The 16,050-nt window shown below is 54.5% G+C and overlaps 1 protein-coding gene across 1 annotated transcript; it reads right to left on the bottom strand.

Moving 5' to 3' along the window:
• Window positions 1-520: 520 nt before the first annotated feature.
• On the bottom strand, window positions 521-7,854 carry MYMK (myomaker, myoblast fusion factor). Its single transcript, XM_040083052.2, has 5 exons — window positions 7,720-7,854; window positions 5,255-5,369; window positions 2,641-2,789; window positions 1,714-1,830; window positions 521-699 (listed from the first exon to the last, which is right to left on the bottom strand). Exons 1-5 carry the CDS (start codon window positions 7,852-7,854, stop codon window positions 553-555), a joined length of 663 nt encoding a protein of 220 aa, XP_039938986.1. The 3' UTR covers window positions 521-552.
• Window positions 7,855-16,050: the final 8,196 nt, after the last annotated feature.

Genomic DNA, 16,050 nt, shown 5'->3' with positions numbered 1-16,050 from the left:
AAGTCTTTATTGGTATATATTATTTACATCAAGAGAGCGCATAAATAAAATAGTTAATATCTCACAAAAAAAACGCAGGTTCTGTTAATTGGGTGTTGCAAACGAAGCTCGGTGTGCTCGGGCTGGGTGAACCCGCACGGAGGGGACAACGTGGGTCCGGCCAGGTCAGCGCACGGGTCAGCCCAGGAGAAGGGGACATGGGCTGGCAGTGCGGGGGTCTCCTGGGGCAGGGACAGGTCACAGCTGAGTGCTCCTCCAGGGAGAATATGGATGTGCACCAAACGGGAAGTGCAAGCTTTACTAGGGCTGACAGTGACGTCACAGGATGCTTTGGAAAGAACCTTAAAGCCCATCTTGTTCCAGCCATGGGCGGGGACACCTTCCACCAGACCAGGTTACTCAAGAAACTTCCCAGGGGAAAAAATCCCAGAGCGGGCACGGAGCTGTTGGGAAAAATGCTGGCGTGCCAGAGGAAAACCCAGCAGGCAGGCATTTTCCTTTTGGCTGCAGCCCTCCGTCACCCAGGAGCAGGGACACGCGTGCCCGGGGGGCTCAGACGCAGCAGCAGAGCGTGGAGCAGTCCAGCCTGGCCGGGGTCCCGGCGCTCCCGGCCTTCTTGTTCTCCTTGGGCAGCAGCAGCACGAGGGCCATGGCCAGGGCACAGTGGTAGAAGCTGTGCACGTAGGTGTAGTCCCACTCCTGCGGGCAGGGAGAGCGCAGTGAGAAGCGGGAGCAGCAGGGCAGGGAGAGCGCGAGGTGCGCGACGTTCAATTTCTACAAGTAGCCAAAAGGAAGGGGATAAAAAAGATTCCCGAACCTTCTGCCTCCCTTTTGCCGTCAGAGAAGAAAGGATTTCCAGTGGAAAAAAAAAACAAAACCGAAAAACTTAAAGCAAAGTGGATTTAACACCTTCTAATTTGCACATTTCCCAGTTCTTGAATGAAGTGTTTCATTACCCCGCAAAGGACGCGGCGGCGAGGCCGGGGCGCGCGGGGAGGCGGCTTCTGCTAAGTGACATTTTTATGTTCTGCTAGAATTTGCAATTACTAAATGCTTTGAAAAACAATCCTTGGGGATGCCTGCGAGGTTGTATCTCGCAGCTCCCAAAGCACAGAGCAGCCGTAACGGCGGGGCGGAGCGCAGGCACGGCCGGCAGCTCCGTCGGGGTGTTATCGCCTCCCCGGCGGGACACACGGACCCTTGGGAGCAGGAACGGGGGGACTGGCCAGCAGCAGGAGCAGGAGGATGTAAACACAGGATCAAGTGCCCCCGGGAGTCGCTGAGAGTCTTTTCTTTGGCGTGAACCAGCTCTGGATCCGGCCATGCCTGGGTTGGATCCAGTCCCTGCCGGGTCGCTGTGAGGTGTCCTTAAGTCACCCGTGCCCAGTTTCCAAAAAACCCCGCTCGCACTTGACAAAGCCATCCTGAGGACCGAGTGTGCCTGAGGAAAGCACATCCCATGTCCTTGTCACTCACCGAAGCGGGAAAAAAGAGACAGAGCTGTCACACCTGCCCCGAATGGATCAGGGACAAGCAAGGATGGATCCTTGTCCTTGCTGCCAGACCCCAGCATGCCAGCCCTGGAGCCCCACGCCCGAGGTGGGCTTTGTGCGAGGCTGGACGCAGCCCGGTGGGGTGAGTGGGGGTGTCCCTCTCTTGGTGTTGTCCTGTACACCCCACAGAGTCAGGGAGGGTGAGTGTGCACACAGGTACCTCAAAGAAGAACCTCAGCATCAGCGCCAGCGCCCCGAAACAGAAGCCAGGACCGATCTGTTGGGTGTAGACACTCTTGTCAGGATAGAGCCCTTTCTTCTCCTTCATCTTCTGCAGCTGGGAGGAAGGAGAGAGCACAATGCGTGTATGCACCTGGATTTAGCTGGCTGCTCCACCCTCATTCCTCATGATAATACAGTTTTATTTTAATATTCAGCCCCAAAGCCAGCTCAGGGAGTGTGTGCCCTCACAAACCCAGTCTGTGGGAGAGCAAATCCCGGCACAGCGTCTGCAGACTGGAGGATGAAGGGCGCTCCCGTGCTTGGTCTCCTCCTTGCCCATCCCCTCCCCACGGTGGCCACTTGCTTTTAGCTGCTGGCTTAGTGACAGTTTATAACTGGGACTCGCACCGCTCTACTTCCAAGACGTTTGGCATCATCTTTCTGCGATTTTTATCCTGTTTCTCCTTGCCCACTCCTGCAGTGGCTTCCCTGCCTCGCTCCCAGCTGGATCCACAGCACGTGCTGGGAGCGGGGCACAGAGCGCAGCGTTGTGCCCCGGCTGGACTCAGGCAGACTGCAGACAGGTTCCTCCCCACTTCATCACCGTGGTTTTATCCACATCTTCCCTGGACCTGGGGCAGTTTACCAGATCCCTCTGCCTCTGAGTAGCTGTAAAAACTCCATAAATACGTTCCTCCTGATTAGAAATGCAGGGACAGGAGGTGTGGTAGATTGCTCAGACCGATTGAATCTGGCATTTATCACAAAAGCTGCCGTCTGCCTTCTGCTCAGGTTAAAGGAGAAATCGCTGTGAGACCGAGAGCTGGATCCTGAGGAGGAAATCACTGGCACAGGCTGGACTCCTCCGTGCAGGGTTCAGCCCTTTCCCCACCAGGAGCACCCCACAGAGCCCTGCCCCACGTACCCACTTGACAGTGATCACCAGCACGGCCGTCCCGATGGGGCCCGAGTAGACGCCGTAGCCCCAGCGGTCGTGGTAGATCCTCACGGCGATGGTGAGGACCCCAAACATGATGAAGGTCGATCTCTTGGGCTCGTCAAACTCTGCCAGGGCTGAGGGACCGAGCACAGGGAGCATCAGCTCACGGCCCCCCTCGCTTTCAGCTGCTCCCCTAAAGGCTTCCTGGGGTCTGTCCCACCTCCCCTGGGGTTGCATCCGTGTCTGGTTTGCCCTTCTCGTGTCACACTGCTGAGGAAACTGAAGCACATGGGGCAAAGCAAACTGCCCTGAGGCGTTTGAGTGGTGGGGCCAGGAGCTGGTTGTTGGGGTTTTATTTCAGTGTTGCATGGAGAAGCTTAAAGGAGATTCCCTACCCAGAGGAGCTGTGGCTGCCCCTGGATCCCTGGAAGCGTTCCAGGCCAGGTTGGACAGGGCTTGGAGCAACCTGGGATAGTGGAAGATCCCTGTCCATGGCAGGGGGTGGAACGAGACGGTCTTTAAAATCCCCTTCCTACTTTAAACCACCCTGTGATTCCACGATTCCCCTTTTCCTTGACCCAGCATTCAGAGGCGATCTCAAACACCCTCACGCCCTGCGAGCCCACAGCCAGCTCTTGGGTTCCTGCTGCATCTCCAGCCTTCCCAAGCCTGCCAGCTCACTCTGGCACCGGCTCCATCACCCTGGTGTGGTGGGACTCCCCCGCCGGTGCCACGGGGGTCCCGCCTGCCCGGCCGCGCCGGCACCTGCCCGGGCTTTGCGAGCTGGAAGTCGCCAGTGCGAGTAAATTATTAGAGGCTTTTGTTTAGCACAGAATGGGGTAATAACTGATAAAAGTTATGGATCCCAGTGGGCTCCGTGCTTTTCCAGCTTGCACAGCTGTGTTATGGCTGTCCTGGATTTGCATTCCGGGAAGTTTGCCCGAGGGTCTGCGTCCGCACATGTGCGCTCGGGCTTTACAAGCCACAGCGAGAGGCTTCCCTGGGCTTCAGTCACCACACCTTCCATGTCCTTGGATCGTGTTTTTATAGGGAGTTTGGCTAAGGGATAATGTCCGTATGTTAATCTCTGTTGTTTCCCAGTGGGTCAATATTTTAAACCTCGTAGTCCAGGATTTTTTTTTTTTTTTTTTTTTTTTTTTTTTTTTTTTTTTTTTTTTTTGAGGTTTTTGAACACAGTAATGAAGCAATCAAGTTGAATTTTGCTGCGAGGAGCCAAAGTGTCTGGATCAGCTCTGACCTACCCTGACACTGCTGTTATCCACTGAAAATGCCCCTTAGAAATGATTTGCCTCGTTGCCTTTCCCAGCTGAGCAGGGAGAGCACCGAGGTGCCCTGAGCAGTGGGCAGCTCCCCTTAGGACTCACATTTTGGTAGGACAGAGACATTCCTAAGGGTAATGTTTTCCCCACACATTTTTTCCTGCATCCCCACAGGAGGAATCTCCCCAGCTGTGGGGTGTTACCCCTGCTCGTGCTGGGCTCTGAGGCTGCAGGGGCCCCATCCCTGCTGGAGGTCCTGCAGCATCCCTGGAGCCCTGGGGGGCAGAGGGAAAGTCCTGCGGGCACTTTGGGGCTGTACATTGGAGTGCTGACCCCAGATCATCATGGGGAGAAATGGGAACTCTGTCTGGAGGGGGCACTGGTCAAAAATAATCCAAATTTTCGAGCAAAACCTTTGCTGTTGGAACGTCTCTCTCCCCTGACCCTGCTCTCTTCTTCTGCCATCAACACTCACATCCTTCCAAAAATCATGGTGACAGAATTGGAAAATGATAGGTTTGAACTTTCTGTCTTTCTCTTTTTATTTTTTTTTTTTTTTTCCATTTCTATTATATTTTGTTTTGGTGGCAAATAAGGAACAAAATGAGGAAATAGAGAGTGAAACAAATGCGGGAAAAGGAAAACTGAAGAACAGGGCAAGGGGTGGGATTTATAGTAAAAAGGAAGTGAAATACATTTCTGCTTTTTCTAAGCAGATCTAACATTCCCATCACCCCAGACCAGGCTTTTGACAAACCAGGAAGTTACATTTGTTTTGACTAAACGACTTTGATTCTCATGCTGCTGAGAGAAGTGGGAGAATCTGCATTTCTTAATGCCCCTAAGTGAGGCAAGACAAGCTGATGGGGCAGGTGTGGGGAAAAGCAGGAGAAAAGGGAAATTCCCTGGTATATGAGGTTTCAAACCCAGCCATCTCACAGACTTGTCCTGCCTTGAACCGCAGCACAAGTGTGTTATTGTCATTTGAAGCAGAGGACGTGTGTGAGAGCTGGGGCAGGCAGAGGAACACCTGACCAGCACCACCAGCTCCTTATCTCCAGGAGTAAAACGTCCCCAGCCACCGCTCAGGACAGTTCCATGTCTGGACCCCACCGATTACAACGGCTTCCCGAGGTGTTAATGATACAAATCTGGATTAATCCACAGCACAGGCTGACTGCCACAAAGGACAGCTCCAGTGGCAGCAGCATTTCTGGGGGCTGTCCCCACGGGCTGTCCATCCCATCAGCCATCCTGACAAATCCAGCCCTTCCTGCCCGTGCTGGAGCTTTCAGGAACCACAAGAGAGCGGTTCTTACCCATCAGGGACACCCAGATGGACAGGGCTGTTCCGTAGATGCTGAAGTACTCCAGGATGTCGTAGCGCATAAAGCACAGCACTGATAACCCGGGGCCGTCACAAACGTGGTAAAGCTATTAAAAAAGGAAAAAAAAAATATTAGAAAACCGGTGTCTTACCCACATACCAGTAAGGTAAAGGCTCTTACCAACTGGTTTGAGATAGTGTAGCTGCTGAGAGGATGACCAGCCAGGCCAGAGCAGTGTCAGCTGCACCAGGACCACTGATACGCAGTAATGAATATATTTGAGCGATAATGTCATCGTTCCCGGTTGCAAATTGCCCAAGAATCAGCATTCTTCTCTCTTAGTACAAACTAAGACAGGCTTTAATTTGCCTCTTGGCCAGAATTTGCAATCTGATGACCAAGCTGCTTTGAGCCGGGCGCTGGGGGACGGCCTCTCCAGCAGAAGGAGGACTCTGGGGTTGCGGTTTTGATTGCGAAAGATTCTTGTAAAACAATTCAGAATGAGCGTCCTGATGAAATGTGTATGGATGCCAGGTCACTGTCCAGGCTAAACAAGGTTTATATGGCCAGACTCCCAATACTGGGGAATTCACCCATTAGTGCATTCCCTTAAAAACCACCAGTTCCTGCCCATTAGCTCATTGATTAGGTTATTTGCAAAAAAAAACCCCATTGTCATGCAACACAAACGAAGACCCCGCCAAGAGATATTTTCCAGCGCACTCAGAGGAACGCTCCCAGCGTTTGCCTGGCTCTCCCCCTTCCCTGCCAGCCCTCAGCCCTGCAGGTTCTGCAGTGGCAGCACCTCGAGCTCCTCCGTTCCTGAAGAAGTCCCTGCTCCGCTTGGCAGGGCGCCCTTGGAACGCTGCTCGCCGTCACGGCCCGCTGGGGACACTGATATAATTTATAATGGGAAGCGCTGCGAGCCCTCTTGCTGGCTGCAGCTTCCAGAAGAGATTGCACCACGGCTGTAATTCTTTTCCCTGCTCCAGATTGGGCTCGGGGAGGCTGGAGCCGGGGGCAAGTAAGGGTGGAAGGCAGAGCGTGTTCCTGGCACTTGTCTGCCACGGCCATGTGCTTTCACTGCTCTGCCCAGCTCTCCTGCGGGAGGGGGAGTGGGATGCTACAAAAAATGCAACAGCAGCAGCTGCTGCCCTTCCAACCCCCTCCCCACCACGCTGGCAGCTGCCTCTCCTCCTTTCCCCTCTTTCCCTTCCCCACTCAGGGATATTTTTCTTCTTCGGTCTCTTCGGGGAGGACCTGTTCCACCTCCCATCCAGACACGTGCCAATTTTCCTACTCACTTCTCGGGGAGGTGGAGCAGACACAGACCCGGTGCAAAATGAAACTGTGGATGTCTGGCTTCCCTGGGGAGCTGGGGAGGGGGGCTCAGGGAATGTTTTCGTATTAACCGGTCCTGTAGTTTTTTTATAGATCTGGCAGAAGTTCTCCCCCAGCATCGTGCTTTAATAAGCTCAAATAGTCAGTGATGTTCTGTGGGTCCTTAATAGGAGACCAACCTGATTCTGAGCCCTGTGGAAGAGCATTTCACACTGGGAAGATCCTTTATCTACTCCCTGCCTCAGTTTCTCTGTACAAGGAACATGCCAACCTTCACGAGATGCCTTGAGATGGATGGGGATTGGTGAGAAACGCAACATCAGCTGGGTTGCTGAGCTGTTTCCTTCCTATTCTTTAGCAGCTCATTGAAATGTAGCCAAACAGGAGATTTTTTTTTTTTTCCCAGTGGGAATGCTGCTTTGGGTGCTCAGCTGGTGTCTGTGTGGAGTCACTTAGCAGGGATACAAAGCCCAGGGCAGCACGCTGCTGGGAGCAGGAACGGGAATGTTTTATATAGGTAGAGACATTTCTTCACTCGTTATTTCCACACAAAGGAAGGCCGGGGAAGGGCCTTTACAGCCTGGTGAAGCAGGCATTTCCACCCACAAAGGGTTAATAATTACTTTTCTTAATGGCTCAGCAGCATGTTTTAGTCTCTCCTTTCCCAATGCAGAAACTCCCCTGACTCCAGCACTGCTCCCATCCCCAGCTGGCAATTGCAAAATCAATAATTCGACTACTATGTGCTTTTGGCTGAGACGACAGAGGCAGAGCAAGAGATTCTGGAGGCAATTTAAAGCCCAAATTCAGCATGGCCACTTAGCAGCTGTAAAACAAAGAGAAAAGCCAGCTCCGAAGCATTGCAAATCAGTCAAGGCTCTTTGCACCCAGACCTTCTCCCTAATCTCAGCCATAAAACACCACTAGATCTCTGCAAGGCCACGCTGTTGGACAACCCAAACTGGAGAGAATCAGCTGCTCAGCACCACACACGGGGGGAAATAACTGAAAAGGGATATTTTAGGGGTTGTGCCGGCTCCTCTTGGGCGAATCAGCTTCTCAGCGGCGCAGGAGGATAAAACATGCAGGGAGAGGGGAAATTGGGAACTCCTTACCGCCACGAAGAACATGGTGAAGAAGTAAACCATGGCTTCCATGTGGAAACGCCGCTTGGCCGCGATGCTGATGGTGGGGAGGAAGACCAAGGAGCTGAGGGTGGGCAGAAGGAGCTTGGCCACCAGAGAACCCATGGGCGCCTCGTGGGCCGGCGGCTCCCGGGAGCAGGGCGTCTGTGAGCCGGGCAGGAACGGTGGAGAAAGCAGCCGTGGGGAGGGCGCTTTAAAATTTAAATGCCCTGCGTGGCAGGAGGGCTGCGGGCAGGGAACAGCTGCCACGGCCACAGCCGCCGCCTCCGCTCCCGGCTCGTCTCCCGAATTCTTGACGCAGCCGGTGGCTGCGGGCGGCAGATGCTCTGTGCCCCCAAAATCGCCCTGGGTGTTTCTAGAGGAGTGAAAGGGGACGTTGTCCTTGCACGCCTTGTGCTGGGTGTTGGGTACACGGCGGGTGAGGACGCTGGGTTTGCTCGCTCCTCGTGGGGACATCCCAGCCCTGCATCCCGCTGCCCGGTGCCGAGCCGGGGTCAGCGCTGCTGGAGCAGTCCAGCAGGGAAAATCCACCTTTCCTCACGGAATGGAGGGGCAGGGACTGATCTGTCCTCTCTGGTGGCCAGGGATAGGACCTGCGGCTGTCCTGCGCAGGGTCAGGAGCTGAACTCGATGATCCCGGTGGATCCCTTGCATTATTTTATTATTCTCTGCTCTGCCCTTCCACGAAGGAAGGACTGGTACGTGGCACCAGGGTTTTGTAGAACAGTGGGGTGCACCCTACGACCTTTGTGCACTCGAGAAGTGCACACCAAGCTCCAAACCTGCCTCTTATTTCCCCACAGGGGCACTCGTGGAGCGGGTGCCGGTGTGACACCGCGCCCGATGCCTGCTGCCAGTGCCTACGTGCCCTCCGTGGGGTTCAGTGCAGTTCAATTTCCCAGCCATGCCCGCAGCCTTTTGCAGCCCGAACACCTCCAGGAGCTCTGTCTGAAATTCAGGAGCCGAGCGTCTCCGGGCTGGAGGAATTTGAGCGGATTGTCGTGCGGCGCAGGAAAGCTTGGAGGAAAGGAAACCAAAAGCCAAGCGGCGCTCGGGCTGCTAATCCACTCAGTGGTTCTCTCTTTTATTATGACTTTTTATTATATCGCTGCTGCTCCCCCCCTGCGTTAATATCTTTTCCTTGGAGCCTCGCAGGGATTCTCGGCATCCTTTCGGCGCAGCTGCTCCCGGGACACGGGGAGCAGGAATGCTGCGCTTGAGCAAGCGCCTTTGTGGCTGCGGCTTTGGGGAGGAGGGAGGCTGGGAGCTCTGATAGGAGCCACCATTTCTGGGGCTGATAGCACGGGCTCGCCTGTACCCCGGGAGGGGGTCTGGAGGAAAGACAGGCATGCACGGATTGAAAAAAAAAAAAAAAAAATTAAAAAAAAAAAAAAAAAAAAAACCCTCTTTAAACCACTCCAGTAGGTTGGGAAGGGCTCTGGAGGGGGAGCGAGGGGGTGTGTGTGTGTGTGCAGGGAATGGCACAGAGCATTAAAGCCCTGACTCTGTGCCGAGAGCTTTCCCCGGGGCACGGCTCAGATGAGCTGGGAAGGGCTCCCGTTTTTAGCTGATACTGCAGGAACCATCCGCATTCCCTGGCTGGCTGCAGGCAGCATCCCTCGGCGGGGCGCTGCCCACACCACGTCTCCAGCCGCCCTCCTGCCTGGGCAGGCTATAAACTTACCACAAAACTCTGCAGAAATGAATCTTGACCAATAAACATTGAAAAACTCCCGAGTCCCTATTGACTGTGAAAATGAATCCCTCCAAGGCAGCGCATAAATACCCTGATGCACCCCAGGCGTCCAGCCCTGAGCTGAAAGCAGAGCTCCAGCACATCCCAAAGTACCCTGCTCCTTTTTTTTGGGGCCATATCCTCAGATGAATGCATTATTCTGTGTCCATCCTCCGCTTGGACCGAGGACGGTGCTGTGGGGCACAGCAGGGTTTGTCCTCAGGGGAGCTTTGAGCAGATTCGGGGTTAAGAGGTTGCACAAACCACTCTGGATTCCCAGCTATGAAAACATCATCTGCCCTGCTTTTTTGCAGCCGTGGGGGGGATGTCAGAGAGCTGAAAGCACAGCACAGAACCTGCTGCTGAGGGCAAACCTCCGGGTCTGGGTGCAAAGCAGCCCCCACGCCGCTTGTGAGGACGCGAGGACGTGCAAGGCTGGTGGCTGCTCACAAGGCAAACGGCGTCAGGTGAAAAATACCATCAGGCAGTTGTTAAATACATCCCCCTCAGCCCCAGCCTCTGCCCAAAATCCAGCTGGCACCCACTGGAAAGGAAACCCCGCTGGCTGCTGGATGCAGCAAGTGGCAGCCATGGCAGGCGCTCCCCGAGCAGGGAAGTGTTGGAGCTCTCAGGAGCAAGAAAACATTCCACAGGTCGCTGGGGTTTTATTCTATATTTTATTTTATTTTATTTTATTTTGTTTTATTTTATTTTATTTTATTTTGTTCTCTCTCTCCCAGCTGCACACCCTGGGCTGGCGGTTGGGTTGCAGCCAGCGCTGTAGGCATAGGGGGGGGAAAAAAAAAAAAACCCCACGACTCCCATCGGGTTGTTGCACACATGTTTCAGCTATTATTGAAAAAGAGCCCCCAAAATAAATGGGGAGGAGAGGGGCAGGCAGGTGGCGAGCTCCTGGCAGGGGCTGCTGCTGCTTTAAAAGGTCTTTGTTCAGGCTGCGAACACCACGGTGCAGACGTGGGTTGGGCAAACCTTCCCGGGAAGGAACCCAAAAAAACAAAGGGCCAGGGCTTTGTTCCTTCTTTCCTAAACAGGTAGGAAATGGAGAAAGAGCAAATTTTAGCTCCTGCGTTTAAGCGCTGCTGGAAAGGGAATTTTTAAACCTGCATTCCACAGGGCTAATTCCGTGTGGATCGGCGTGCACGCAGGAACGGTGATATATATGGCTGAAAAGTGGCTCCCAGATGCCAAACCCAGGTTCTGGTATGCTGTCCTGGATCCTTCCAGGGTAACATTAACCATGGCTTTCTGCAAGCACTTCTACCCTTTCAACTCAGACGCTGCAGTGAAGGAAAGAGACACAGAGAGTTTTGTTTTATTTTTAATGCGAGGGTGATGGCTTGAAAGCAGTGTGTGTTGGAACAGGGGACCAGGGGGCTGTGCCAGCTCAGAGTGTTGGGAGTATTTTCTCCTTGGGATATAAGTATGGGATGATCTTTCATCTGCCTGTGGTGTAGACTGGGTCAGAACTGAAACCTGCTGTGTTGAGCATCACCAGTCGCTGCCAGGTCGGAAATACCGGTGATAACGACCCAAAAACAAAGAGTGAAGCTGCAGTTCTACCTGGGGCTGCACTTTGAAGGACCGTGATGCTACAAAGCGTTTTTTACCACTCCCATTACTTCAGGGTTTAATTTTTCATCCTCAAAACCCTTCAGCTCGTGCACTCTGATGGTGAGAAGCTGGATGGAGGCCTGGCCTCAGCAGGTTGATGTGGCAGAGCCCTGAGGAGCCCTGAGCAGTCTGGCACCATCCGCTTTGTGAAGATTTCCTGCCTCTTTTTGATCAGGAATCCTCCTGGTGCGGAAGCACCCGGTGCAGGAGTGGAGCAGCCCACGGGCGCTTCCTGCCTAGCTGGAGGAGGGATGGCAGCAGCACCCGGATCCAACACCTCTCCCCATCTCTCTGATCAGGGCTGGAGGTGAGGTCCTGATGTGGGGAGCGTTTTCTGGGCAGCTGGAGCCCAGACACCGGCCCTGGCACCGTGGAAAGGAGCCCCACAAAGGCAGAGCCACCAGCTGTGCCGGAGCCCCGGCTCTGACCACCCGGCCCCAGCCCTGCCAAAGCACCTGCATCCTTCTCATTTTATTAGTGGAATAGATTGCCACTTAAAATATCCCTTCTCCCTAAGGCCCGGCCCCATTTGAGGCAGATTTAGCTGAATACTTACCCTGAAAAAAAAATTAAAATTTCCCCCTTCCTGTCTCCCTGTTGAATAAACCCATTATGCATGTTGCTCACAGGTATTCCTGCTGCTGTTTTCCCGAGGGTTTTTTCCCACTCTTCCCTTTCCTCTCAGCCCTGTCATGGCCCAGGACAAGCACGTCACCATTAATGATGAGGACATCTGATTTCTTGTCACCAGTTTTCCACTGCTCCTACCTTTGGGGTGTCCTGGGGTGGCCCCCCACTGCCAAATTCACGGAGGCAGTGCGGGGGTTTATTGCTCATTTCATGGTGTTTAATGGGGTTTTTTTTACACTCATAACTCTTGGAGCCCAGTAACGATGCTGAGGGTCTCAGCTCCCACCCGGCTGGTCCAAAAGAAAAAAAAAAAAGTCGTTTTCTGCAGAGAAACACTTGAAGTTGTGGTGCTTCAAGGCTCAAAATCCAAAAAGGGAATGAAACCAGTCTTAGGGTTTTTGGGGAGTCTGACTCACGGATTTTGAATGCCTGTGGTTGGCAGCGCTGCATAGCTGATGGCCCTCAGCACAATACTGCTCAACTTCCATGTCAGACTCATTCCATTCAAAGAAAAGCCTTTGTACTTTTTTTTTTTTTCCCCTTCAATCTTTGAATAGCTAAAATTTCGACCCGAGCCTGACTCTCCTGGAAGCTCCTCCAGGTTCTTGCAGGAATGTGTAACTTTGGGGACAGGTAAAATTGAGTTCTCCACAGGAAAAAAGAGGCTCTTGGAACCACTGAAACTCCACAGCCACGACCGTACCTGGGGCCACTGCGGTCGCTTGTGGCTTTCGAACTGCCCAGAGATATTTTTCACAGGAATCTGATGGTGGGAGCAGCTCGGTGGCTTTGGCTGGTTCAGCTTGACTCAACGTTTTGCAAAAATCTCCCCTCACGCCAACACGACATAAATCAGCCCCGTCCCTGGCGCAGGGGACACGCAGGGATGAGCTGCCTTGCCCAACACGGTGCCGCAGGTCACTCTGCCGGGCACCAGCTTGAAAGAACACTTCTGCCTCGAGAGAACACTTCTTTTGGTCTCCTCTTGCTTGCTTTAGTTACCCAGTGGTGAGCCACAGCTGCAGCTCTTGGCTGCCAGGGGATTTTTGGGGGGTTTCGATCCCCTTGGCAAAGTTCTGGCGGTGCAGGGACCTCACACACTCTGTGGACAGCTTTAATCTGCCCATGCCACGCCAGTCTGGCCTGGAAATAACGGCAGAAGGGTCAAACAAATCCATCACTTCTGCAGTCAGGATTAAAAAGGAGGAAAACCAATCAGTTGTCTCACCGCTGAGGGATGATGGAGCTGCTGGAGGGTCCTGGGCCGTTAGATTCCAGATCACACACGCTCCGGGACCTGGGCAGGGATTTTGGGGGGCTGGCTACAGCAGAGCCATCCCATCTGCTGTGCCAGTGCAAGGAAAGGGCTGATTTGGCTGGGAAGGTGCTGCTGGAGCTCCCTATCCATGGCTCTGGCTCACCAAGAGCAGGTCCTGCGCTGCAGAGCTCATGGAGGGTTTGTTCCAGGGGTGTGCTTGGGGCTGAGCGGTGCTGGGTGTCAGCTCCAGCAGCTCCAAGAGCTGGTGCTTGGGTCAGGATGGAGGAGTGTCCTGCCATGGGAAGCACAGGGAGGAGATCACTGTGTCCTGCCTGGATCAGAGCTGCCTGTCACTCCCTGCTCCAGGATGAGGACAGGGATCCCCCAGCCCTCCCTCCCTCCTGATCCCGCAGAACCCCGAGTTCCTCCGCTCAGCTGAGCATCCCTGCCTCCTACCAGCAGCGCCGGTGCCCAGCCCAGCTCTTTGTTGAACTCCTTTCAGCCAAGGAAACTCCTTTCCTCCACAGGCACTTCTCGGGCCAAACCAGCAGCCAGTCGCCGGCAACGCTCCCCCGACTGCAGAAGGTTATTTTGGAGTGTCTGTCGCTGGGGTTTTTTTGCTGTTTTTTTTTTTTTGGTTGGGTTGTTTTTTGGGTTTTTTTTTGCACTCTGAATTCTGCACGGCACCGGTTTGGGATGGAAAAGCCCGGCAGCTGCCTGGGGCAGGGCTGCTCCGTGTCCCTCGGGGCGGCTGTCGGGAGGTGAATGCCCAGCACACGGATTGCCGGGCTGCCTGGCCCAAGTGCAGGATGCAGGGAGCAGAGCTGCAGAAAGGGACTCTCATCCAAATCCTAAATTTCCCTGGGAAAGTCCAACACCAGCCCTCAGCGACCGTCCCGGGTGGGAAAGCCTCTCGCTGTCCATGCAGGTGCATCTTGTCTCAATTTACTGCGAGCCCAAAAGCAGTAAATAACATCTGCAAATCATTTCTAGCGCTCCTGCCAAAAGCTGGGAGATAAAACCCGCTGTTGTCTGAGGCCGGCCAGCCGTGATTAATGCTGTACCTGCCGGCAGCGGCACCCACGGCCCCGGGGCTTCGGGGACGGCGCTGTCCCTGGGGATTTTGGGGTGGGCTGACGTGAAACTCGTGTTTCGGATCTGCTCTCCGCTGCGGTCTGCTCTCGGGGCTGCTCCTGCTCCCATCGAGGCGATGGCATCGCTCCTGCTGATTTCACGGGGCCGGGCCGGGGCTGCGTAAGCTGCGCTGCCGCGGCCAGGGATAACACTGTGATTTATGGGAGCAATCAGTTGCCACTAGGAGCTGGTTAGGAATTTTCCGATGAAACGGGGATTGCGTCAGAAACCGCTGAGTCATCTCAACTGTTTCATAAAAAAAAAAAAAGAAAAAAAAAAAAAAAAAAGAAGTATATTAAAAAAAAAAATCCTTTGGCTTTGATGAACTTTTGGTGAAGCACAGACTGAGTGTGTCTCGCCTGCTGCCGGCTCCCCCAGCTCTTGCCTCGGGATCAGCATTCCCGGTCTCTGGCATTCCTCCTCCAGCCCGGGGCATCCCTGCAGCAGCGCGGGGTGCGAGGTCACCCAGGGCGGGGATCTCCTGGGGTGCCACCACCCCAGGGCTGGGGGATGCCGGGGCTCGCAGGGACCCGGGCTGCTCTGGCGTTTTCAATGTGAAATTAATTCGATGCTTTAAAAACCTCTCGTGTTCAGACTTTTCCCTCCCGGTTGTTCCAAAACGGAAAGGGTTTTTCTCCTGCATGTCTCGGGCTGGGATATTTTGAAATGCGGGAGCTGGGTGAACTCAAGTGCTAAATTTTCCCGGTGTCCTGGTCACAGCCAACCGATGGAAAATTGAAAGTTGCAAATCAACCTGGCTGGGTAAATTAGAACAGGCTGGCAGACGTTTAGCCAAACAGAAAAGGAGACTTCATTTCCCATGTAAATTTTTTGGGACGGATTCTCTGTCACACAGACATCCCGGGGAGGACTGGGTCCAAATGAACAACGCCGTGATTTCTGCAGGGTACAGGGAGCTGTGCAGGAAACTCTGCCCCGTGCTGGGGGAACAGTCACCTCAGGGCCCTGCAGATGGGTGCTCCTGGCCTGTGGAAAACCGTGACAGGGCTGGATGTCACCATCAAAGCTCAGGAGCACCCGGTGGGACACCCCACAGTGATGGCCTTGAGTGCAGCGCCCTGCGGGGAGCACTGGTTTTACCCTGGAAGGAGGGAAGGGGGAGAGGCTGAAGCACGTCTGGTGGGATGTTGGAGTTGTTCAGGTGGGCAGCTCAGAGCTGCTGGGATGTGCTGAGGAGTGCACAGGAATGAGTGCCACCACATTTGAGGCGTGCAGACATCAGAACACGCACAGCGGTGTCATGCACCAAATACGGGCTGCACACGCTGTAGCTGTGGCCTTCTCCCCCCGCAGGCTTTTCTCCCAGACACACAAACCCTGATCAGACACAACCTGTGCACGGCTGTCGCCGAGCCAGGGGGTTTGTCCCCATCCAAAACGGCTCCTGATGCGCCCCCAAACAATTTTCTGACCCCATATTCTGCGTGGCAGAAATCTGTTTCAAGCATTGAGGCCGGCACTGAGCTCTGCCAAACGGCACCGAAAGCACGGGACCTTGAGGATTCGGTTCGTTTTTCAGCAGCAAGTGAAGCAGAAAGCCTGGCAGACCGTATCCAGCCATTCCCCCGGCCATCCCAGGGGCAGGGTGCGGCTGCACAACGCCCGTGGAGGTACCGGGAGCTTTTTGGTGACCTGCGATGAAGGGGTGGGCGGAGGGGTGGGGGGCAGCAGGTACCGCTCTGCCGCCCGAGGAGGGGAGCGCAGCATCCTCCGGGGCGTGCCGGGGGTAGGGAAGCGCAGCATCCTCCCGGGGAGTGCTGGGGGAAAGAGGAACATCCTCCCGTGGGGGGATAGCGGAGCATCCTCCGGAGGGTTCCCCGGGGAGGGGGAGCGCAGCATCCTCCCGGGGGTTCCCGGGGGAACCCGGAGCTGCGTGGACCAGCGGGAACGC

The sequence above is a fragment of the Hirundo rustica genome, chromosome 20, assembly GCF_015227805.2.
Source record: "Hirundo rustica isolate bHirRus1 chromosome 20, bHirRus1.pri.v3, whole genome shotgun sequence".
In the NCBI taxonomy this organism is placed as follows: Eukaryota; Metazoa; Chordata; class Aves; order Passeriformes; family Hirundinidae; genus Hirundo; species Hirundo rustica.
Note: the sequence above shows the minus strand (reverse complement) of the source record. Positions and strands in the feature narration are given on the sequence as shown.